This window comes from Glandiceps talaboti, chromosome 2 (genome assembly GCF_964340395.1).
Source record: "Glandiceps talaboti chromosome 2, keGlaTala1.1, whole genome shotgun sequence".
In the NCBI taxonomy this organism is placed as follows: Eukaryota; Metazoa; Hemichordata; class Enteropneusta; family Spengelidae; genus Glandiceps; species Glandiceps talaboti.
In genome coordinates, this window is record NC_135550.1 from 16,628,702 (window position 1) to 16,655,991 (window position 27,290).

Here is a 27,290-nt window from a genome sequence, read left to right on the forward strand (position 1 = left end):
AGTTCCTTTCATCGGATTGCCCAACTCAATGAAAAGATACCAAATACGTTGTCAGGGACACGCCCCCTATAAATTGCTGTTACCGTTGTTAAAGTAACTATTAACCAGTAATGGAAATATGTCGTTTTGAGTAAGAAAACGAGTATTGTTAATTCTTAAGTGCAGTTGTCCAAAATCGAGCCGTTATGACAGTCGAAGCCTCCGATGTTAGTCAAGTTCATTCTCTAAATCATCGAAACATGCACTGAGACGTAAACAGTAGTAAATACTAGTATCAACATGGTAACCTTGGCATGGCAAATGACACTGCAAAAATACAAACAACGTCAGAGAGACAAAAGGTGTACAGCGTTACGTTTATAGCGAGATTAGTTCGAATTTCTCCATCTTTGTTGAGAGAAACTCAGTACGTACAAGTTACATCGAAAGCGATAACAATCCAATGAACCGAAACCGACCGAAGTTTTGATGTTAGGAAGCGATAATCGATATTGTTACTATAACTAAATTAAATAATTAATTATTTAATAATGATAAATAAATAAGTAAGTAAGTAAGTAAATTAAGTACAATAGATCCAATTGTAATCAGCGAAACTGATGAATACTGTAATCGATCTATCAAAATTAAGAACTCACAGGTTTATAGTTCTAGATCTACGAGGAGCCTGGACTGAATATAACATTAAAACAGATTAAACCATCACTACCACACCGCCCCATTTGTTGAGACTTTTTTGAGCAGCTTCTTATTTTCGCAGTAAAGTAGAAAAGATGTGTTTTGGTGGCATGTATACTAGAGAATGTGTTTTTGTTGCATGCAAATTTGTACCATTAGAATGTTTTAAACATCACTGGTGTTTGTCAGTGATGGCAGCACATAATATGCTTGGTGCCGGTCGAAATAGTTCTTTCATGTTGTACATGTCCTTTTACACAAATGGGGTTGAACAATGTTTATATAGAGATAATAATCTTTTATGGCCTTCCTCGATTTCCGGAACAAGCTCGTGAATAAAACTGAATGATTTTGCGACCCCAAAGATTGTGCTCTTTCAGAAATTGTTGTTTTCGTCAACAAAACACTGAATGGCTTCAGAATCCGAACACTTTTCACTGACCATAGACCATGATCATGGACCATAGACCATTGTATCCCATCTGCTTCGAAATCTCATTTATCACGGCCTATACTGAATAATTTGACCTTCTTCTAAAAGGGCTGTCCTTTGTACATGGTGAGTGGGGACGAGGAAGAGTTGAGGGTGATATTAAAGGTATGTAGTCACAATAAAGGTGGTTTATTACACAAACAAAAGAACAGTTAAAATTGATTTAGAAAAAAAACCCCAGATTTTCAGGATATTCTTAAAAAGCAAAAAAATTGTAAAAGTAAACAAAAACAAATATGGCCAACCCCAAGCCCCTGTGATTAGACATTCATCATTTCACAGACAACCAGTGTTACAGTATTTGTAGGTCATGTAACATGTATTTCATAATCTTGTTCGTTATCATTTGCTTGATTTTGCTTTGCATTTGATTAGCTGTAGCAGTATTTGCTATGTGAAAATTGTTTTCATCTTACCAAATTATCCAAACAGTAGGCGACATCATTTACCGCTTTTCTGACACTTCTGTTTGGTACCAATTAATAGGAAACACGGCATAGAATTGACGGAAAGAGTCATATTGTATAGTATAAAGTTTGGTGTAAAAGGTTAGACTTCCGACCTGCTAAACGACACTGAATTTGATGACCATACACACTCTTCACGTTTGAAATAGTACGATTGTGTGCGTTGAAGTAAGCAGTGTGGCTTAGAATTCGAAGTTACAAAGTATGAGACCATATTGGCGCGGTAGGCTATTGCTTAAAACTAGCAAATGTCACAGACTGTAATGTGTGCTTTATACAAATTTTGGTATTAGTCATCGTTAGGACGCTTGATAGCATGATCATGATTTCCTCGACATTTTATTGTATGTATGACGTCATCGAATAATGTGTGTCTTGTTCCCCGATAGGATATCGTTTAATCTGCAGTGAAAATTACGCCCCCAAAAACGTTTAAACTCGGCTTTAATATGCTCCTTTAATATGCCCCTTTAAAAGCAGCGACATCAATACACACATGTAATTGGCACTGACAAGTTATACGTGCATGATGCATGACTTTATTATGACATTTGACAGTAGGTGTATAGAACCGATAACATGTCAGGAAACATTCGTACAGATTAATAGATCTTCAATTACATGGTTTTGACATGATAGAATTTGAAAATTTATCTCAGAAAACACAGTGCAAAATTAATATGACAGCGATACTTTATTTACATACAAATAGGACACGGGACCTAATGTACACAAAATCAAAATAAATGATTACATCTTTAAAGGCACTTGAGACCAAGCTCAACCTTAATTGCTGAATTGAGAACATTGCGGCAAATCAAACAAAACACACTAAAAACCGGTAACATTTATTGTGTACTATTTCAATGTATTTTCTGCATGTAATATCAATATTTCACTTCCAGACATCACCACTTGTATAGATTTTACCATCAAATATTTTAAAAGCTAGGTATACATCACTACTATTGGAACTTACACAATACTCTCTTCAGCACATGGAATAATGCTTTGGTTGGTTGGTTGGTTGGTTGGTTGGTTGGTAAGTTAGTTTGGTTGGTTGCAATGCTGACTCTATTTGTGTATCGTTCCACAAGACTGAGAAGTGTGTCACAAAGAGAGCAAACTTTCATCATTTCGGGGGTACAATCACCAGCGTGTATTTGGGTGTTTATATCAGATGTAACACGAACTCGACTCCTATGACACTCGACGTCGATCCGAATAAACCGTCATCGTTCAGTGCATTTACCTGTAGCTGTGTGTTTGATGAATTCTATCTATTCGGCCTTAGACCACTCATCCTCGCCTTTGCTGCAGGTTGTATGCAGATACAATATCTCACTAGACTTTAAAAGCCTACCATAGTTCCTAAATACAATACTTAAGTACTTATTTGGACTTTTAACTTCATGGTTTTTTTGTAAAAAGTAGAGGCATGATGGGACAAATGATGCCTTGATGTTTTCTGACTCACACTCACTGAAGAAGTCTGTAATACCAGACAAACTCCGCATACACCTCAGATCACCACGTGAGTATACACGCAGTGGACATTAGCATACATATGGAAGGTAAAAGAGAAAATACTTTACCATTCAAGCTTTTAGAATAATAGGATTGCACGATTAAAATCTCTTTCAAAAATCAATGAAAGCGTAATTCAGTCTGCCACTAAGACAATAATGGAATGTCTCCAAATCAACATCTTTCTCTCAGCCTGGTAGTCTCATTTAGCTACCGCTTTCCCAAATTGGTAGCCCAAAGACGGTGACCATATTCTTGAACTGGACTCTATTGGTATGTGTGTTATTAGAATACTTTTACGTATTGCGCTTGGTAGATGTTGGTGTTGTATATATTACCATAATAGGGTCTATGATTGAAAAGACTCTTGATGATCGCCTTACCGTTTGATACGATGGAATGAATGGCATTGATGTTGTCTATTTACGGAAATCAGGAATGAGAACCATAGCATGCTAAGACAAGATTAGTCATTGGTTAAGGTAATAGAGTCGGCAAGTGATCAGAGCAAACACACCAGGGATACTGTCCAGGTGTAATATAGGAGTCTGCACAAAGTGTTAAACTAATTAACAGGCCGTATCTGTCTTTCTTTTGTTCTAGATATATCGTTTGTACCCTAGAGAGAGGGGGAGGGAGGATAGATAGATAGATAGATATATAGATAGATAGATAGATAGATAGATAGGTAGGTAGGTAGGTAGGTAGGTAGGTAGGTAGGTAGGTAGGTAGGTAGGTAGGTAGGTAGGTAGGTAGATAGATAGATAGATAGATAGATAGATAGATAGATAGATAGATAGATAGATAGATAGATAGATAGATAGATAGATAGATAGATAGATAGATAGATAGATAGATAGATAGATAGATAGATACTAGTAGATAGATAGATAGATAGATAGTTCCTAGTCCGATCTCAAGAGAATTTTTTTCAGCAATATTTCAACGTTTCAATATACTAGTAGTAGCACATCAGAATGTATAGTACATTGATTACATAGAAAATTTTTGAGAATTTCAAATGGATGGCAGCAATATATAAACATTGAGAAATGTCACTCTTAGTTTGTACATGAACAATGGGAACAATGATCTGCGATTTCAATAAGTCATTGTAATTAAAAGTTCTAATCAGCAACAACAATAAAATCAATTTCCGAAAGGAGGTAGTAGTCATGTCGACCTTGTGATGATGTACGAGATTTCATGTAAAAAAAACAAGTGGGCTACAAACACAGGACAAAGCACGTTTCCTTGAAAATTAATACCGTGTATGGAATTTACACCAAGTATATAATTACAGGCCTGTAATTGACCTTCAAAATAAGGGGAACACCACTAAGGGAAATGACGTCATTTTCGCAATTAAGAATAGTTCACGTTTTACATGAAATCACTTTATGACAGTGTCAGTGTTGCAGACAGCGTCACGTGACCCAGGCCTTCTAATTATTTGGGGGTTCTCCTGCAATATTGGAAACAAAACTGAAATAAATGAACATTTATCCGACATACATGTATGTATTGATCTGGTCTGATCTGCGGTGACTTTGTTCGTGTTCATCTTGACAACCTCATCACCAATGCAATGAACACATGTAACGAGTTGGTAGTACAGATACATATTATATAAATATTCATGCAGTAATAAGCTACCGTGTATTCAACGTTCTATCATGTAACATACACCTTCAAAACACAAAGTCATACTTTGTGTTTTTAAAAGTCCTAAACATATTTTCCTTCCCGTTGGATTTTAAACTTAAACACCGTTTTGACACACACATCCAGATAAGTTAGAAAACGAATGTTTAATGGAAAGCTTATTATTTAACAAGTTAAATATTGTAAAATTATCAAAAGTCGTAGTTTCTTGCGTTCGCTTCGAGTAATCCGTCTCGGACCACCATTTCATCAACCCGACATCGTTACTATGCTCTCCATACTTGCTAAATACTCTGTAGCAATTATTGTTTTTAGTATGTATCAATGTTACGTTGAAGCATACAGTATATCACAGTGGTATTATTAAATTTTGACAATCTCTATAAATTTTGACAAAGTAATATATTTCGCCGAAGTATTTGCATGGGTTGTTTTTAGACCCGGTTTAACTTAATTAGAGTTTCGGAAATGAACTTTTTCAATTTTATGTCATAATTTTCATCACAAATACAAATTACTAGTGAACCAATATTGAATGTGTATAATAAGTTTATGAGTGTAACTGTCAACAGGCCACTAATTACTTGAAAGAGTCAATTTTAATCTGATTACTTGCCCTTGTCATGGGGTAAACATAATCTCAGAAAGTAACACTCATTTATATTGATGACTAAAAAAAAGAAAAGAAAAAACAACAAAAGCAAACGCATAAAATACATTCCTTTGATATGCTTTCTTTGTGATGGATGACACCCGTTGAATGTTGTGAGATGAATACACTGCCATCTATAGCAGTTCCAATGTTATGAAATGGAACGAAGTATCTACTACACACTGTACACTTAGTACCCAATTTGTACACACTGCATTTGAAATTTTAACAACAACTGTTACAACAAACACGCATGCACGTCCTCTTCTCATCTGAAATTTTCAGAGAAATATTATTGAACATAAATGAAAATATCATAAGGGATAAATGACTCGTTCTGACTTATGAAGTATGAAGTATTACAGTTATAGACGGGTTGGACGCAATGTGTAACGGATTCAATTTTGTTAAATCGTATATATATATATATATTTACAACCACAGAGGGATATTGAGGCTAACACAAAGCACAACTTCTCTTTGCTATCATCAAACTCAAACTTAATTTTCTGTTATTGAGCAATACATCAACAAGTTAAACGAATGCTCCAAAGGTTTATCTTGGATCAAAGAGTCACAAGTCAAGAGCAAAATGTTTCAAGGGTCCCCCTTATAGACCATTAACATTTTCAAGCCCCCTCCCCCCCCCCCGCCCTTTCCCTCCATAAATTTTACTCATTCCTTTGCACTGCACAAGTGGTGATCATATTTCAATTCCGACTTTGATTTAGTAAATGTATATTGCAATAAAATACAAAGTGTTTTAAATGTATGAACATTTGGCAGCATTCAGAGTCACTTAACCACCGTTAATAGCTTTTCGTAACAGAATAATATGTTCCCATTTTGCACACAAATAAATCTGTCATATGAAACTACTTTTCTTGTCATGCACGTAATAACTTCCTAATAGTTTCATAATAAAGAGAAATAACAGTTTTAAGATTTAGGAAAAGTAATTTATTGTCAATTTGATAGAAATTTTTACATCATCACAAATTATAATATAATTATATACACACACACTTCCTCTCTTTCATCAATATCCCTAACCCACTGTAGAAAATATTATTGCATTTTTGAGAAGAAACACACTCATTAAAAAATAACCAGTCACACAGTGTGTCATGCCCATGTCATGTCATGTCATGTCATGTCAAGTCACCACAAATTGGATACTCACAATAAGATCATAGATTTAATTTAACTTAGTAAGGAAGAATAACATAATGCTGTAGTTCGTTTGTTCGTTTGTTTGGTGGGTGGGGGAAGCAGCTCTATTTTCTTAGCACACATTTTAGTCGCAATTGTGACTTAGATTACTCTACATAATAATTCACTGCTTTCTGATTTGATTTACACAGCAGATCAGTAAAGAAATAATATCAAAAGAAAGGGGGGGAGGGTAGTTGATAATTCCAGCAAGTGTATTACACTATCTGTAAAATTGTCACATTTCATTTTGTTAGAATGGGACAAATTAAAATACTGAGGTACAATCTATGCTATCTTAGATGAGTTATGTTTACCAAGAACTCCTGATTAAATGCACCAGTGTATACAACCATCAAATATATATACAATGTAAGCTACACATTATTTGGTGTAACTGCTGTAACAATGAGACCAGTTTCAATATTTTAGGCCCTTTTTGCATATCATTTGTATTGCATTGGACAATTTCTAACCTAGAAATCTCAAGTAAATTCCTCACAAACTGTAATCTTCCAAAATAAAAAAGTTTGACTTCATCAAGAAATGTGTCTGAAAGTACTAGAAGTGCTATTCTTCCATAAACTCTTCTCACTACTATATATCTAACCATAGAGCCTCCTTCTGTTGGTGGAGGGTCTATGATCTAACAGTAACAGTTGCAAATAATCACAGGTGATATGTTTGAAACAGATCAAGGTATATCTCTAGTCTGCCTGTATACAATGATACTGGGTTTTCTGTCAAATATACAGTCAATCCACTCGTTTCAACATCCATGTCATCTATATGAAAAGTGTATCAATTGCACATAACACAGATCTAGCATATTAATATACCAACTGATTTGACAGTTTAGTTGTGCATGGAACCACAAAAAATCAAACTTTTTACAGAAAAAAAATAACAAAGTTTGATTTGTAATTTTTGATAAAACGCAAAAATTCTTAAATACATTTTATTGTAATGCAATTCATTTCTTTGTATGAAAAACAGCTGTAGTTAGTTTTATCAAAGAATTGACAATACTATATAAATAGGTGCAAATATAGCAAAAACATGGACTTTCCTACAACAAAAAATGTTGGCAAAACACACACACAAAAATGTTGTTTCCTTGCTGTGGAATCATATCTTGTAATAGTTCCAAACTCCGAGTCAAAATAATTTACCTCGTATAGTTCGGCTGAATCATTCTGTCTTCCTCAGCTGATATTGCATACAATTCAATCATGTAAACTTGCCATAAGACCACAGGAGGGCGCTGTATACTATGGGTGTTTGCATTCACTTGAGATCAAACAGCAATACCCATCCATCCCATGACAGGGACAATGAGATGGAAACACCGGTAATATTCAATGCTCTGCTGCAGGTCATATGACAAGTCTATGTCACTGAATAATATACAATATCAAGAGCGATAACAGCTTGAGATGGGCTAATTGATTCTACCGAAATAAGGCAAACTTTTCATATTCTGAGTTCGGAAGTACTATACTACAGTCCTACACCACACATTTTCCAAGGCTAAGATGACAATCTAACATGCAATGTAATGTGACTAGGCTAGCATAGGGAATATCTGTTCTGTACGTCTACATGTACACCTTAATGGAAAATACATCTTGTCGCAGCATATTACTATGTAAAACAAACACCTCTTTACCTTAGCAACACTCTCTCCATATAGTTTTGCCAAAAGAGGCTTTTAAAATAATTACTAGAAGGCTAGTATGGAATATGGATGGAAGTTAAGACATTTAGAATGTCAGGTAATAGTCATATAAAAAGTTTCAATTTTTTTCAGTATAAATACTTTCTGCATATAGAAATATCTCTTATTTTCAAGTTCAAAAATATACAAGATAAGTTCAGGGTTTTTTTTCTTCTTTTAAAAGTACTCTCTTTAGAAAGAACAATAGAAGAGAGAACACCAAGTCAAATAAATAATACATTGCTGTACTTTCATCTTTTAAAACAATTTACTTTAGATTAACTTAAAACAAACAAGTAGTCTTACATAATGTACAAATAAACATTTTTATCTTTTAAGGGTAAAATAAACAAATACAGTGTGCATATATCACCCTGTTAAAACCATTAAAAAAATTAGTAAAAAACTTAAGAGAACTGATATAAAACCAGTGCCTTATTTGAATAAAGTTAATCAGTTTCAGTCAATCAATCAATTGATCGATCAATCAATCAACCAATCAATAATCAATCATGATTGTAATTTGCTCCCTAAAAATTGATCTCAACCAATCAATCAATCAATCAATCAACCAATCATGATTGTAATTTGCTCCCTAAAAAATTGATCTCAATCAATCAATCAATCAATCAATCAATCAATCAATCAATCAATCAATCAATCAATCATGATTGTAATTTGTTCCCTAAAAAAATTGATTGAGTTACCAACATAAATTTCTTGTTTAATTTCTGATTCAGTAAAATCATATTCAATCACCAATATATCTGAAATTCTTAAACTAAGAATACTACAACATTTGTTGAATAAAAATCAAAATGTTTTTTGATTGGTACATGCCCCAAGAGGCATGTAGGTCTGAAGTAGATCATGTCAAGTTAATTAAAGCTATGATAAACTGCTCTGATGGAGGACAGTAAAATATACCGGTTAGTTACATTGCAACAAATGTGATGTGTTCGATCTGTCTACTCAGGAATTCAATAATATTAGATGGATCGAAGCGTCGAAATTGTCGTTCCAAAGTAACTATATTCATAGACCGTCCACCAAGGTGGAGGGTCTAGCTATATTACTAGTATACTGTCCTATTGATTCTTGGGACCATCAACAATATAGCCTCCATTGCTCTGAAAGAGATTTTCTTGGACAGTTGATACATGTCATCAATCCTCAGAGGTGAGTGTCTGTAAACATTGTTTGTTCTTTGGTGAAACTGTATGGATGTCCTGATTCAGAATCGTCGTCTTCATCTGCTTCATACTAAAAGATAGGAAACACACACACAAAGATGATCACTATATACATTCAATAAAATATGTCAGAGAAAAGCAGAGAATCAAGTTTTCTACATTAAGAGACAAAGCACCTAATACTGACATTCTGTTAATTGGTGTGGCTCTAAAATTAGCAACAGATTTTCACACACACGTTTTAATCCTAATTGAATCTTGCACCTAATTAATGCATACCACGAGAAAGACATATGGCTGTCAATTGCAAAAAGTGGCTTGTTCGATGGTGTATATACCTGTACAGCTAGACACCAAAATAACATGGTCGACAAAAAGGTTAAAGGTCAAATTGTTAGATAGTGTGTATACTTACAGCAGCATGGACCAGTCCATTTTCAGTCAATGGGATATGATTATCCCAAACACCATCATCTTCTTCTCTATACTTGAGTGATGTTTTTTCTTCAATCAGATGATTTGTGCTGCTGTGTAATGGTGGTGGGGCTATGATCATCGGTGGTGGTTGGACGTATACATTGTTAGATTTATGGCTGATATGACTTATTGACCCATGGTGACTCATGGTGTGACTTGGTGCCTGTGGTAATGGATCCTGTAAATGATAGAAAATTGCGCCATTAGTGTTGTAGCACAACTGAAGTGTTTGGGGCAATGATTGATGATGTCATTATCAGGCAGTTTATAATTGGTAAGACAATATTCAGTTTTGGCAAGTCAATTCATCTTTGTACAACATATGCTATTGGTTGGTCATTGCTATGGGTATGTCCATGGTTGCTATGCACTTTTATATTTTGCATTTGAGTGCTTGAGTCTTTATTGCTATCTTAGCAAAGTGCAATAATATTTGGCTGTTTCTGTGGTCTTCGTTCCTGGGCATAACAATTCTTTTAATACTTGTCCACATGCCTAATATACATCCCTGTTTTCATCTAGTGCAATGTATACCATAATTTCACTGTTGCAACTTTAATATAATTTTTTATGTTTATCCACATGCCTAGTCATCCCTGCTGTTATCTTTACAGTATGCACCATAATGTGACTGTTGCTATGGGCACTGTCTTGTTGCTAGGCATATATATGCTCATTTCACTATACACAAAAATGTACCTTTAATAGCACTATTGAATCTCAGTTCAGTTGTGTTAACAAAATGGAGTGCTTATTTCCCCCATCATATCACATTTGTGCCAAGTTTGAATGAAATCAGATATTGTATATTACTGACAGACAGATGCATTGGCAACCCACTCCCTTTGTCAAAGAAATGTTATCGTCAGAACATGAACAGTTTTTACAATGAATATTTCAGATTTGTTCCTGGTTTTCTGTATGATTTAACATACCATAACACTTTCACTTGGAGCATAGCCACATGCTCTGAATATATAGTTGCCTCTCCTTTGACGTGGTGGTAATGGTGGTCGTTGTCTTTCATATGGATGTTTTGGACCAGTTTTATTCAGAAGTAAAGCAAAGAGAATAAACAGGATGAACAGTATGACAAGGATTATGATGGCAATGAACCACACAGACCGGTACCATGGAGTGTCCGAATCAGCAATCACCTTTCCACCTATGAAAACAGAAATAAAGATACGAGGTCAACTTAAACATCTATGTGCTCTCATAGGTTTTGGAGATTTTCAGAAAACAAAGAAGTATGCACATGGGGTCAAATGAGGTCACATGCATATATTTTGACATAATATTATTGTGTACTCCTTGTAAGGCCTTATCGTCTAATAGTCAAGTGAACAACACAAATTTGTGGCAAGTTTTGAGAAAGATTTTGTTTTTTGGGTGTCCCTCGGTAGGACAATGGTAGATACGGTATAAAGCAGTCAAGTATGTTACATACGGTAGTTACGGTAGTTTATTTTGTAAAACACCCTCCCTTTTTGGATTTGCAAACCCAATATGATGTCAAACAAATTAGTATGTATATAGTATAATGATGAAAGCTCATCTGTGCAAGAGTTTAGTCTAAATTAATGGGTTTAAACAAATTAGTTTTGATGTCGAATCAAGATTTCAGTCCAAGTACAAAATGATGACTTCTAGTACAAGTGCATCTTGAGGAATGAAAATGGGTTTGTAAGTAAACAAGACACGACTTCTACTGTTAAGATCTTAATTTCTAATAAATCGCTTATTAAAAGTGTTTTTGTAATATCACCAAATAGCAAACTAGCAAAACCAACATGGTGAATGATGCATGCATTGGATTGCAATTTGCTATTAGTACGTGATATGTGATCAAATCTTTATCTCTTGATTATGGGTTTCATGAATCTCATGGCCCATAAATTTCAAACAGTTTGGTTCTATCATCATCCAATGTTTTTTCCAGTAAAGTCAACATATTACAAATAAAAATGATGTATGAAAGTTGATGATTGCATGCAAACTACATGTTTGATTGATTGATTGATTAAAAAACTGTGAATGACTTACTGCTTGATGGTTCATACAGGATGAGTGGTGAAGACACTGTTCCAACTGTAGTTCTCATTGTTATTAAGAACTCATAGGCTGAAAAAGAATAAGGTTTGATGGTCATTTGAATGTCTTTATTTGGAAAATACAAAATATATAAATTTAAACATATTAAATGAATAAACAATTTCTCCCTTTTCCACATTTTCCCTATTAGTCTGTGTATACATGGTGTATGTGTGTGCATGTCATGATGTGTATGTATATGTGTGCATGTGTGTGTTTATGTGTGTGCATGTTTGTTTGTATGTGTGTGTGTGTGTGTGTGCGTGCGTGCGTGCGTGCATGCATGCATGTATGTGTGTATGTGTGTATGTATGTATGTATGTATGTATGTATGTATGTATGTATGTAATAATGTATGTATGTATGTAATAATGTATGTATGTGTGTGTCTATGTATGTATGTATGTATGTATGTATGTATGTATGTATGTATGTATGTATGTATGTATGTATGTATGTATGTATGTATGTACGTACGTACGTACGTATGTATGTATGTATGTATTACTTATAAGCATTATGTATGTGTGTATGTATGTATGTATTATGTATGCATTATGTACATGTGTGTGTGTGTGTGTGTGTGTGTGTGTGTGTGTGTGTGTTAAATGTTTAAACCTTCAATTATATCTCTAACTGTAAGAATGCACACAAACCTTTGTACAAGTATGATGGTCTCTCCACCCTGGTAGCAATTCCACTGTATACTTTGACACCATTCTCTTCAAGAGTGTACTCAACTAACTTGCCGTTGAGTCTAAACGATTGTCTCCAGTCAATAACAATCAAACTATTATTGGCCAATATCACAGGAGAGCGCACATATCTAGGTACTGAAAACAAGTTTGTACAAAACACAGTTTTAGACTCATGAAAAATAATAGCAGACTGGTATTATCACTGGCATATGAAAAGAAAAATGTAAGCATTATACTATTACACAAGCCAAGAATTGGTTATCTCATTGCAATAAAAATATGTAAGTCAGTGAAGTCACAGATTTTATCTGAGACTGTAGATGTAAATAGTATGATGGAAATATTACAGTAAAGTTTAAAACACTCCAAGTCTATATATAATACTATACTTACATGTTGCCTCTGTTTCTGCCGTCATAATTGAGGATTCAGTTGACCCAGCATCATTGTAGGCGATGACTTTCCAGTCATATCTAGTGTAGGGGGTCAACTCTGTTGCATTGAAAGCTAGATCCATACCACTGTACTGTTCCTGGAACTCACCCTCTGAACAGGACCATTCGATTTGTTGTGATAAAGGTGGACAAGTCTCACGTCCATGTAATTCATACCTATATTCAAATTGGAAATTGGAAACATTATACATACATCAAACAATCACCACACACACACACACACACACACACACACACACACACACACACACACACACACACACACACACACACACACTACATCCTGAATAAATATGGTACATGGGAATGTTGTATATATTGCAAGCAACAAGCTGAATGGCAGTGGTTGGTGTGCTGATCGATGGTAGGGGTTTACTCAGATATATTTCAGACAGGGGTCTGTCGCCCAGGTTTAGTGCCCATTCGTAAGGATGTTTTTTCCTCAAAAAAACGAACCAATCACAAAAGGTGCACCTACACATGGCAGATCTATGATAAGGATATTTTGGCCAATTGGGGTGTTTATTACAGCCCAGGACCTGGGGAAAGACCCCCTAGATGCTCAGTGAAATGATTTCTTTCACTTTTTGATGGTGATTTTACCTTTTACTCAAGAAAATGAAAAAATGCTGAAGCATGGAAGGGGTACGCATATTTATGAACCCCACATTTAGGGATATTTTCATTGGAAAAGTGGATACATGTTTGGGGATTTTACATGGGGAAAAGTGATCTATTCTGGTGGCACATCCCCATTCACCTCATATGACTAACATTGTGTATGACTAACTAACTCAAAGTTATTGCTCCAGTCATTTACTTATCCCATACCTTGTAATAGGACCATTGTTTTGTTGTGGCTGCAACCATACAATCTCCATCCATGTGATACCAATTGTTCTGGTGGTTGGTGGCGCTAGACCACTAGGTGTAGTAGACAGTGTTCTTACACTGGTTGTTTCTTCACTGGTATTACAGCCACGTATTGTGCATGCTTCTACACCATACACATAGTCTGTGTTTGGTTTCAAGTCACTTATTGTTATCTCAAAGTTGTTCCCCGAAATGGTGTATTGTTGAAGCTACAGAAAATGATGAAAGTGGACATTAACACATGCAGGGTTATAATCTTGGTTATCTTTCCCAACTCCCAAAGTATTTGTCTCTGTAACAATTTAGGTCTGTCAATTCCAATATTTATTAGGCGTGATCCTTTCTAAGCAAAATATGTCTTCCCACCTACACATCTCAAATAAATTGATCATTTGTGATTTTGGCCAAGTTACCCAAGGGTTATTTTATGAGGGAAATTGTCTCTTTTCTGAAGGGCAAAGCCTACATATGGAAATTCATGCATGCACACATGCATACACACCCCCACCCCACAAACACACACACACACACACCTCCACCCCCCACCCCACAGACACACATTAATGATGGACAAATTGTTTACCTTTACACCATCCTGGATTATAACATATCTGACAATGTCACCATTTGGTTGTGTTGGTTGTCGTAAAGTCAGCCTCACTTCAGTAGCTCCTACTGATGATGCCAGTGGTGGTAGTACACCCTGTGATAAAAACACAGATCAACGGTTATCTCAATACATAATTGTATATCGTGTCAAGACACAACAAAACATCTTTTGTAGATACCTGGTAAGTCAAGTTCTTCTAAGGATACAATCTTGATTATCCTTGAAATTTGTAATTAAATTAACATCTTTTTCTCTCTCAGATAATCTGATAGATCTATTAAAAATTCTTATTATCTCTTCGTTAAGTCATGGATTGATAGCTATTTGCAATATTCACGACTGTTTTACTGAAAGTAATTAACAATCTGGAGTCATGAATATTTATGTTCATCTGTTGCATAATATGCCTGCTAATTCCCATGATGCAATGTAGGGAGTGCCCATGGTAGGGAGCTAACCTGAGGAACAAGTATGAAAATTAGTATACATGTATATATTAAAGGAATTGTAGGAAAAATATCATACAGTGCACTCTAATTCTGTCTATCGTATCAACTCATCCAAAACTAGACCATCAAATGTCAACTAATCAACTTACCAATCCATGGACTAATGCTCTCAGCCTTCTACTCACTATACCAACCCACCCACCCATCCACTCACTCACTCACTCACTCAATCAGTCACCCTGGAAGGATAATCAACAGACTGATCATCTACCAGTGGGTGGAGTGACAACATTCACTAACCTTAGGTGGTGCTGTCAGCATCTTCACCCATGACCATGAACTGAAAGCAGATCCAACACTGTTGAAAGATTCAACCTGGTACTCATATTCTTCATCAGGGATCAGTTCTGGATCTCTGTCTTCATACAAGAATGCTGAGGCAGTTGTAGATGTGACCAAAACAGATTCTTCTTTAGGTTGTGTGTTAGAGAAAGGCCTCCTATAGATGTTGTAGCCTTGTATCGCACCATTGGGACTCTGTGGCAATGCCCATTGCACCTCAATACCTATAACTTCACCATCATCTATTCGTCGCAGTGATGGTGGCTGCTGTCCAGTTGGTTGGTCTGGGAGAGTCATAGATGTCTCTATTAGACTATATGAACAGTCCACATTTGTGCATGCTGCAAGTTGAAACTTGTACTCTGTGTACGGTTGTAAATCACCTACTACATACAACAAATTCAGACCAGTGTACCGTGTATCGCCATTCACAAGTAAGTCATAGCGTATAATGTCACCATTTGGATACAACGGTAGCTGCCATGAGACCTGAATTGATGTGGCTGACAGAGCTGCTATACTTTGAATTTGCACTCCCCTTGGACTTGCTTCATTTGTACTGGCTGTAGTTGGAGGACTGTCAATAACACCAACACTGTTTTTGGCTGTCACTACATATGTGTATTCTTGTCCAGGTGTTAGTCCAGTGTTATTTTTTCCGAAATCTTGAGAACTTGTGGCTAAGCCATCGTAAATCAGTTCCCCATCTCTACGTAGTACATATGAGGTGATGAGGCCATTGGGTATTTGAGGCTCATTCCATGAGATGACCATACTCTGAGGACCTGATGGCAGTGCTACAGGTGCATTCATACCTCGAGGGGGCGCTTCAAGTGGTCTTTCAGTCACAGGAATGCTACTGGTGCAGCCACCAGTTGTGCATGCTACTAACACAAATGAGTACAACTGATACGGCTCTAAGCCTGTAATCGTGGTCTGTAGTGACAAGCCACTGTATCGGAGTGATCCATCGACGTTGATTTCATATCGATTGATTTCCCCAAAACTGACTGGTGGTTTAACCCAGGTCAGCTGTATTGCAGTGGAACTCACGGCTGTTGGGTTCGGAGGACTGACTTCTCCCGGCGCCCCCTCGAGTGTTCTTCTAGTTGTGGCCCCACTCGTAGTGCAACCTCCAGCAGTACATGCTGTTATGGTGTAGCTATATACAGAGTATGCTTGCAAGTTTGTATCAATGTATTCCTTGGGATCTGTGACACCAAAACTGAGTGGTTTACTTGCATTACGCTGGAGTAGATATGACTGCAGTATACCGTTCTTTTGTGTAGGCTCTGACCATGATATTTTGAGTCTTGTTGGGTAGTCAGGTACATCTTCCACAAAAGGTGGTGCAAGACCACTAGGTGCAGCCTGGCCAGTACTTACTACAACCCAGTCACTATCAACAGAGCCTTTTCCATTGTTAGCTCTAACTTTGTACTGGAAAGTGGTATAGGGTAGTAAATTAGTGTCTGTGTAACTGAACTCAGTTGCATCTGTATTGTACTCTGAATGGATCACCACTGCATCTGTTACTGTGTTGCCTTCCTCATCAACCACAGCTTGTCGCTTTCGTCTTGCTTGTGACATCTGCTGTCGTCTTAAAATGTCATAACGGGTCATAATACCATTGGGATCTACAGGTGGCTTCCACTGGAGTTGCACCATAGTTGCATTGGAGAATCCAACTGTTGGTGTTGGTTGGTTGGTGGGTGCTACTTCCGCTGTTTGGACAACCTGTTCATCTCCTCTGGTGCATCCTGTACTAGTACATGCTTCCAAAACAAGTTTGTATTCTGTAAATGGCTCAAGACGTCGGAAGAGATACTCCCTAGTTAAACCTTGATAAATAGATTCAAACTGTCCCTGTGGATTCAGCTCATATATTACATACTGGGTTATTGTACCACTCGGTGATGTTGGTAGGTTCCAACGCAGCAGTATAGACTTCCCATCTGTCATTTGCTCTACAAGGAAGTTGGGTACTCCTGTAGGGACACCTTCAAGAGTCCTGACTTCTGCCCAGATACCACTATTTTCACCCGCCGAGTTGATTGCAACAATGCGTACTTGATACAGAGTGTATGCAGCTAGACCATAGAACGTTGTTTCAAGTGTGTCTCCACTAACTGTGGCTATTCTTATAATTGGATTGTATACAGTTGGATCAAAGTCAAGACGCTGATATTCTATTGCATATGAAAGAATGACTCCATTTGGATTTTGTGGTTCATCCCATTGGGCAAAAATCGAATATGAACTTTGAGCGGAAAGTGTTGGTGGTGCCAATCCTGATGGCCTGGCTTCTAGTGTCCTCACTTGAGACCAGTCACTTTCAACTGTTCCTTCAGAATTCTCAGCCCGTATTTTGTACTCATAGATAGTGAAAGATTGAAGACTTGGACTAGCATCTCTGAAAGTCAAAACATCACCATCAGCTATATTGATCAGCAATTCTTGTGTTGTACCATACAATCTACGGAGAATGTAATAGCTTGTGATTTCACCATTTGGATTTATGGGTGGTGCCCATGAAACCTGCACCAGTGCTGGTCCCAATGCTTCTAACTCCGGTGGTAACTGTGTTTGTGGTTGGCTTGCCATTGTACGTACAGTTGTTTTTGGACCCACACCGCATCCACCTGAATTACATGCTTGTACTCGGATATCATACAGAGTGTATGGCGTCAACTGATCCACTGTTAACTGAGTACTGATGCCGGCTAATTCAACAAACTGATCTGGAGTGCCACTAAAAAACAACAGTCCATACTGTGTGATTTGACCATTGGGGAATGTTGGAGAATTCCACTGAGCTGTTATCCGAGTGGAACTTTGAACAGTGACCTGTGGTGCAGAGATGCCCATTGGTGTAGCAGTTGGCATGGTTACCCGAGTCTCTGAACTTCGCGTCGAACCTGCTTGAGTAGTGACTTCTAAAACATATATATACTGCATTCCAGGTGATACATTGTTATCAGTGAAAGACATTTCTAGTCCAGTGTATAATGGCAGAGTGTTCTTAAAGAGACGATAGTTAATGATCACACCATTTGGTTTACTTGGCTCCTGCCAATAAATTTCCAATGAAATGGCACTCACAACTATATAAAGAGGGGCCTGCACACCTGAAAAGTTGAATGAAAAAGTGTTCGGTTAAGAAACAATTTTTTTCTATAGAGTCGTGGCATAGAAATGGCTGCTATTTTGAGAGCAGGCACATACAGGCACAGATAGAGCCCATTCCTATATTATACCACTTTGAGAATTGTCTAATTTATAGAAGTATGTACATATGTATCACAAAATTAAGCAACATACATATGTACCGTATAGTGTTTGACATTTGTGCAAGGTCTGATTGAAATTGAGTTATGGGCATCTGTGATATAGGTGGCTATGGACAGATGTTCAGACTATTGACAGACAGACATGGGCCATTCCTATAGCACCCCCCCCCCCCCCCCCCAACTAGGTTCTGCCTCCTTTAGGCTAATAATTGAAAAAATATTTATTTATTTTTTAATTAGAAACTAGACTATCACTTTATCAGAAAGTGACACATACCTTCAGCAGCTTCCTGTAGTGTTGTAACAGTTTCTGTAAGACTTGAAGTACAACCAACAATGGTACAAGCTGATATATAGAATGTATATTCTGTGAATGCTTCCAGACCTGTAATAGAGACGTGACAACATCATAATTCTGAGTAAACATAATACATTTAATTTATGCATTAGTTCTCATTGTTTACTATTGCAAACTTAATCAATGAATAAACATTATAGTTTCCATCTTCTCTCAATTAACAAATATATCTGTTAGTGTAGACATGTGACAGATCAGGATGCCTGACAGTTCAGCACATGTGACATTTCAGGATGAGAGAAGTTCAGTGACTATGTATATAGGGGTGGCTTCCCCTGACACGTTTTTTTGTGTGTGTCTTACATGAGAAGTGTAGCTATAAAACATGTGTCATCTGCTCTGTATATATATCTATCCCACACAATATCAGAAGTATTAGGACTTAATTTTATAAAGGTAAATCCAAAAACGTCAGCTATTTTAAAAAAAATTTAGGCCATGGACATTTTATCGTGGAATGTATTTACTCTGTATGTATGGGTGAAGTCCTTGGACATGTTACTTGTCTTACCTGAGTGAGTATAGCTAAAGGTGTTAGCATCTGCTCTGTATATAGGGGTGGCTTCCCCTTCCATGTACACTTTGTATTCTGTTATGACACCATTAGGTTGGCCTGGTATTTGCCATGTGATAATGACAGAGGTGGAACTTAGAGCACTCAGCACTGGCGTGTATACATCTATTGGTGCTGCCTGTAGTGTGGCAGCTATCACCTACAATAAACCATTGTACATCAGATATTAGGTTTTCTTGTGTTTCTTACAATTTGCTTGACCAGTCAAATACAACTAATAAAACATGTTAGATTTATGTCTAATGACTGGTGACCTTTCATCAGGAAAGGATATATGACAGTTTAGGACATCTGAAGCTTTAATTCCAAGATATAGCCTAATTTCTGAAAATTGTTAATTATGTAAATGACTCATTAATACACATGCAATATTTATCAAAACCTATTCAGTTCTTTCCATTACCATAGAGAAGATGTGTGGCAAGTTTCAATAAAATTGATGCTGCAGTCATTTTGGCGATATTGTGTCCACAGATAAATGCTTGCACACACACACATGCACGCATGCACACACACACACATACACGCATGCATGCATGCGCACGCACACACACACACACACACACACACACACACACACACACACACACACACACAGACACACACACACACACACACACACACACACGCGCGCGCACACACACACACACGCACACACACACACACACACACACACACACACACATACACACACACACACACACACACACACACACATACACACACACACACACACACACACACACACACACACACACACACACACGCACATGCGCAACATAACCTTCCCTTAAAGAAGCTAAAAATGGGACATCATCTACAGTGGCACTTTAAAAGTTAAGAATGCCATATATATATAAAAAACAAGAGATAGCAATATACTTACAGGTTCGCTATCTGTACAGCCTTGATAAGTACACACTCTAAGAATGTATTCATAGTCTTCATAGGGCTGGATACTAGCACTGTCTATATAACTTAGACTTAAACTCTCATAAATCTCAACATTATCACGGATCAAAATATACCTTGAGATTTCTCCTATAAAAGTAGAAAAAGATCACAGATTTTCAGTTTCACAAAAAGACAGGCAAAATAAATCATATTACCATAACCACCATCATAGTGTAAACATAAACAGAAATATGGCCACTATTTGGATATGATAAAATTACAAATTTTAAAGTAGGGTTGAATTTGGCTTTTTATTTTCTGTTCAAGAAACTCACATTGCTTATGAACACTAGTACACCGTATGGCCATTTCATAACTGATATTATAGATATGGCTACATGCATAACAACTGACTGACTATGAAACTAGAAATGTTTAACTATCGTTGAACGAACGATGAAACTAAATATGAATTCCAATATACTGGTAATAAACATTTGTGAGACCAAAGTAATACTGATAGGTGCATTCTGTTCAACCAAATCAAATGTTGCATAATTTGCTTGCAATGCAACATGGGAAATTCAGCATATTGATGTAGGACCCAAAACCACCACAACTATGAGAATGACTGAAAGGAAGAAAGTAAAAAAACCAATAAACTAAAATCAAGAGTTCCAGAGCTATGAATTGAATATCACTACGACAACAAATTGAAGAGTTTGCTACTTACCGTTAGGATATTGAGGTGGTCTCCAAGTTAATGAGATTGCATTTAATTCACCAGCAGTGATACTCCACTGTGGTGGATATACTCCTTCTGGTACAGACTCATCAGTTGTAGCCTTGGTATAATCACTCTCAGACCTTCCAACGCTATTACTGACAGTTACTGAATATTCATATGAAGTGTAAGCTGATAGGCCATCATCTGGATAGAGAGGAGGAACAACACGTTTAGATCATTCTGACTACCTACATGTAGTCTACGTTGCATGTCTTGAAAAATATTGAGGAATGGGACATTGAGCTTCACACATCAGGAAAGTCACTATGTTCACAGCCAATGAAAATACAGTAATATCATAACAATCACATCTGTCTGTGAATCTGAAAATCTCAGAGTCTAAGTCTGAAAATAAAGTGAGGTATGACATCACTCACAATTACATGTAATCATGCCTTGTCTATTCTACACACTGAACTGAATTCTATCAACCTACTGAGTTTGCCTCTCTCAAGCTGATGTGCAATGATTATGTACTTGCTTGGCTTGCGACAGGTAAATTTATAGCTTGTTAGAATACAGTTGTAATTTACAGACGTTGTGGCCCAAACGATCACAATATATGTCATATTCTAGGACACAAAACTAAATGAAATTTACCTGTGTATCTGAATGTTTGGCTATCAGCAGTATATATCATCTGTGGTGTGGTGGCACACAGTTCACTACCACTGGACGGGTCTACAGGAGTGATCTGCTCATAGTAGCCAGTAACAGAACCACAGATGTAGTTGTTACGATCAAAATCACATGCATTACAGTATGCAGTAGCTGCAGCTTGTAAGGAGCAAACAGTGCCTGTACCACAGTCCTGAGCACCGAGAGTACCTCTGTCAGCGCACACTTCTATTGTTGGATCATAGCCAACATTATTACAACACTGCATGGACACTGATATCTTCTCAACTCCACAGCATTTATCGTTAGCTACCACTTTTTCAGTAGCACTGTTGTAGAAATGTGGCTGAAAAAGAATGGTGACATCACGTCATAAAAGAGCCCTTGACAAAAAATACCAACACTAGAAAGTACAAATCAGCTATAATGTACTTTTTAAAGTAAAGAGAGATAAATGTAACTGTACATTATCAGTATGGTAATCATACTCTTTATTAATTATTCTCCTTAGTTTCCATGTCTGCTTAGGATTTATATTTTACTTGTTTCTCTTTAGTGCTTCTAGCTAAGTTTTCATCCACCTCTTCCTCAATTTTACATTGTTACGTACAAGTTCTACTATCACATTTTTTATCATTGTTCCATTGTATTTTTTTCATTCTTAGATGCTGAAGGAGGTCTGTTGTGTGAGATTAAAAAGTCGGTGAAATCATAATAAAGAAAAACCCATGCTTGTTTATTTTCATACTATTAACTTGAAATATTTTTGACCGACCGACCGACCGACCCACAGACAGACAGACATACAGTATCAATTAGATATTATGCAGAGTGACTGTGACTACACAGTTACAGGATCACTGGAAAGTAAATGATAAAAAACAAATTCTGAAAAATACCACAAGAGCATCAAAAGTATTGGCAACCAATTCCACTAACCTTACTGTTACCAGTGTCGTCTTGGCAACAAAGGGTCACTGCAGGGTCAACATACTGAGAACCACAACACTGTTTTCTCTCATCGGGAGTATAGCCTGAACCAGTGTTGCCATCTTCACAGCAGACTAGTGCATTGCTTATTACAGAATCACCACAGCACTGAGCATGGAACCCATCATAAAACATTCCTACAGAAGATATTGGATTTACAAAGTTGTTACATTCATTTTTTACATCGTAAAACAGTATTACACTCGGTAAAATATGGTTATTTTGGAATGGTAAATTAGAAATGAATGTGACATTTCAATAAGGTAATGCCCAAATGCAGTGTTCTCCCCAGGGTAGATTACAAGGATGGCTAATTTGCATATTAATTTGCATATTAGTTTGCATAATGATCAGCATATAATATGCATGTCTTCAACACTGAAACAAACTCTGACATGTTTATTTTAACACATACACATTTGTACATTGAGGATCAGCCATTTCCCTTCATGTGAAAGTATTATTATGATTTTGTCATTCCAAAATTATTGATGTTCAAGAATGGCAGAACACTTTTGAAACACGGTAGAAACATGCCAAGATGGCAAGGATGGTGTTTACACCAGGCTTTCTCTATAGTGGGGAGAACACTGCAAATAGGGCTGAAAAGGAATGATTTATCACATATTTACACATATCTATTTGGTCATACAAGTAACACATTTGATAGTAGTTAACTGTTGAAGAATTGTACATTTTTGCATTTTCAAAATGAAGATGCAATAACTTGACCATGTGTAATTCATTCAATGAGGGCCTTCAACGGTTTGGAGAGAATGCGATGGCTTAGATAGATAAATTGATTGACAAGCTTCTATCAGTATCTTAACTAATGACTTGTTCAAAATGATCAATAACTGAATATATTGATCAATCAATAAATCAATCAATATGTCAATTAATGAACCACTCTTTTCACTTTATCACTTAATAATTAACATTGTCTAACCTCCACAGCATATCTGTGGTCCAGTTGTATCATAAGGAATTCCAGCACAGCAGGCATCTCCAAAGTCTACTACAGCGCCGTTTCCTGTAGAATCAGAACAACAGATCTGTCCAGGTAAGACCTGTATGTACTGATTATTACAACACTGGTAGTTAGACTGGTATGTATGGAACTCTCCCCCACAGCACACATCTGAGCCGATAGCTGACTGGGGTATGTAGTTACTGCCACAGCATTCATAACCACTCTGGTAGTCATGAAGAGAACCATCGCAGCAAACCTGGAACGATGACAAATTCACATTATTTGTCAAAGACCAGTATGGTACAACATGTATGGTGGTGTCCATGCCAAAAAATCCTACATGAAATTCAACACTGTGACTTTACATCTGACAATGAGACATTTGACTTCTACAAGCAACATAGACATGAATTGCAGTGTTTTTGCTAAGGTTTGGGAACCCCGGTAACAGAAAGGGGGAAAGAGGTAAAACTGGTAGTGCTTCCCATGCAATGTATCATAATTTTGGTGGGGAACCCCGGTAAAATGATGTGGGAACCCCGGTAGATTTTACCTACTTACCGCCCTTAAATAAAACACTGAATTGTACAATTAGAAAAACGGAATGTTGAAGAATGAAATAGAATGTCTAACTTTTGAAATGCAATGTGAAATGACACTGAAAAAGAAAAATGTCTCATTGTCCGATGGAAAGTGTCGCTGTCAAATAGCAAGTATTGTCAAATGAAAAGTCACAGTGTTGAATTACATGATGTAATGTTGGCATGGATTGGACATCATACCACATGTAGTTCTGAGGGTCACAACGGGATGGTGATAATTGTGGTAAACATTAAGGACAAGAAGCAAAATAGAGAATACGGAATAAATGCAATAAATACAATGACTTTGTTTAACTCTAATTTAGAATTCATCCACATATTTGTTACTGAGAGACAATAAGTAGTGTTCTATGAATGTTAACCTTGTGTAAAGCCTGACACCCATACAGAGTTATAGAAACCAAGTAATTAAAGGCTTAACCAGTGAATTTTGTATATGTCAAATGAAACAAAAGTAGGCTAGTTTTTCATCTTCTAGTAAAAACTGACGAGAGATTATATTACCTTGTTACCAGAAAAACACTGAGTACCACACTGACTCTCAGTTACTCTGCACTGAACATAGGAACAACTATTGATATCTGAGAAGTTGGGATTTTCTGGCCTGAAAGTTAAAAATATAAAATACAGTTCTATTAATATGCTATTCAAACTTTAAACAGTGCTATGATGAAATAATAAAACACAATATTGTCACACATTTGAGACCATCACAATCCTCTGTTAGAATAGAGTAGTAGGTGTTAGTGTGGGTTTTACACACTCCACCCCTCCCCCCAACCCCACCCCCACCCTGGCAGTGCCCTTTTGGGGCTAGTATTAAGAACACATACCATGTAACATGATTTTACACATCATGTCCCTGTATAAATTTATTACTTTGACAACAGAATTCATTCAATCAATCAATCAATTAATCAATCAAGTTATCAATAAATAAATCAATTAATGAATCTGTATAGCACCAATATCCAATATGACATAATGTGCTCAATATGAACAATAGTGGAGCAACGTAAAAGATAACAGGCTTCTGTAAATAGATATCTCTTGGTGTCCTTCTTACAGTCTTACTGAGTATACAATGAACTACTTACGGAGCATTGCATGGTAAAAGGGTTCTACGATACACATCATATCCTTGTATTATTCCATTGGGTTGGGATGGTGCAGTCCATTCTATTTCCACAGAGTTTGGTCCTAAAACTCCAACATAAGGAGCACTGAAACCGGCTGGTGGAGCTTCCTGGGTAGATGCCATGGTAACGTCACTCATCAGACAACCAAAACTAGTGCAAACTTCAACCTGAAATTCAAATTGTCGCGTCATAAATGAGCCAGATATTAAAGTTATTTTTAGATTTAACAGTTTCTCTTACATCAACATAATATTTTTTTTTAGATTTACAAATATTTCTTAAATCAAACACTGACGCTGAATGAAATTCCTCTGAATACATTTTTTTTCAAACGACGTCAACACACGAATTTTCAAAGGTATTGCAAACCTAAATATTTTCATTCCTACAAAATTTTGTGATTTTGCAGTCTTCAGCTAGTTGTCAAGGACTAATTTTCTATAATTACCAGAGTGATACATTGTGTTCATGTGCAAGAAGACATTTTAGTCATTCTTAGTTTTGCATTCTTGTTTTCCAGTGAAAGCAGCGAAAATAAATCTTTAGTGAAAATTTACAGTATATGTAGTTGGTAAGACGGTTTTACATGTAAAGTAGCATTTGCAATGCCAGTGATGATGGTGACCTACCACATTCACACTACAGTCATGATTTTCATACCACTATTATTACCTTCACCAGCAAACAAAATTTCCAGTCTTTCATTTCCTTCACACACATCTTTGAATACATTTCTTTTGTTTTGAAGTTAAAGTTAGAAACAAGCTTCTGAAATACAGTTCCCTGTTGTATACAGAAATAAGGCATACTGTATGTCTGGTTGGTGGTAGCCTTTAAGTCTCAGCTGAGATCCGGAGGATTTGTTAGTTAGTGGTATATGTCTAGTATAGTGTAGGTCAAAGCAGTCAATCCAATAAATTCATATGTATAATCCAACAATTTACTTGTGTTTAGTGATTACCATACCTGCACTTCATAAACAGTAAATGGCTGCAGATCATCAATGGCAAAAGAATTTATATGACTGCCTAATGTGACTACGTCGTCACTATTCAGATATATCCGGTAATAGAGGATATCACCATTTGGCTCAGAAGGTGCTTGCCATACCACACGGAATGACTGACTATTGATAGCATACACAGTAGGTGCAACAAAACCAGTCGGCGCTGTCAAACAAAAAATAAAAAGCTAGATTATCGATATTTTTGTTTCACTGTATTCATCCTATGGATAGTAAAGTCTATAGATGGTAAAAAATACAAAGTTGGATAACTATCTTGTCATAAAACATCACTAGGGTGTAAGATACATGTGCCTTCATTGTTATGTATTCAGGGTTTTCCCAAGTTCTGAAGGAGTGCTGTCCCAAGTTCTGAAGGAGTGCTGGTCGGTAAATCAATATATACATATATCCCTATTATTTGCTATCAAGGGCCACCCCCTGGGGATGGTATACCCTA

The 27,290-nt window shown here is 36.6% G+C and overlaps 1 protein-coding gene across 1 annotated transcript in view; it reads right to left on the minus strand.

The window, feature by feature from the left end:
* Positions 1-6,452: 6,452 nt before the first annotated feature.
* Positions 6,453-27,290, minus strand: part of LOC144444811 (usherin-like) — a 57,469-nt gene continuing 36,631 nt past the window's right edge. Inside the window, exons 43-61 of the mRNA XM_078134355.1 lie at positions 26,794-26,996; positions 25,786-25,994; positions 25,193-25,292; positions 24,063-24,342; positions 23,063-23,250; positions 22,106-22,469; positions 21,452-21,649; positions 20,711-20,865; positions 19,762-19,963; positions 19,170-19,277; positions 15,561-18,730; positions 14,785-14,904; positions 14,160-14,410; positions 13,267-13,484; positions 12,832-13,008; positions 12,128-12,205; positions 11,017-11,246; positions 10,020-10,259; positions 6,453-9,674 (exon numbers count right to left, since the gene is read on the minus strand). Coding sequence (XP_077990481.1) covers positions 9,585-9,674; positions 10,020-10,259; positions 11,017-11,246; positions 12,128-12,205; positions 12,832-13,008; positions 13,267-13,484; positions 14,160-14,410; positions 14,785-14,904; positions 15,561-18,730; positions 19,170-19,277; positions 19,762-19,963; positions 20,711-20,865; positions 21,452-21,649; positions 22,106-22,469; positions 23,063-23,250; positions 24,063-24,342; positions 25,193-25,292; positions 25,786-25,994; positions 26,794-26,996 — 6,581 coding nt within the window. The 3' untranslated portion in view covers positions 6,453-9,584. The remainder of the gene's footprint in view (positions 9,675-10,019; positions 10,260-11,016; positions 11,247-12,127; positions 12,206-12,831; positions 13,009-13,266; positions 13,485-14,159; positions 14,411-14,784; positions 14,905-15,560; positions 18,731-19,169; positions 19,278-19,761; positions 19,964-20,710; positions 20,866-21,451; positions 21,650-22,105; positions 22,470-23,062; positions 23,251-24,062; positions 24,343-25,192; positions 25,293-25,785; positions 25,995-26,793; positions 26,997-27,290) is intronic.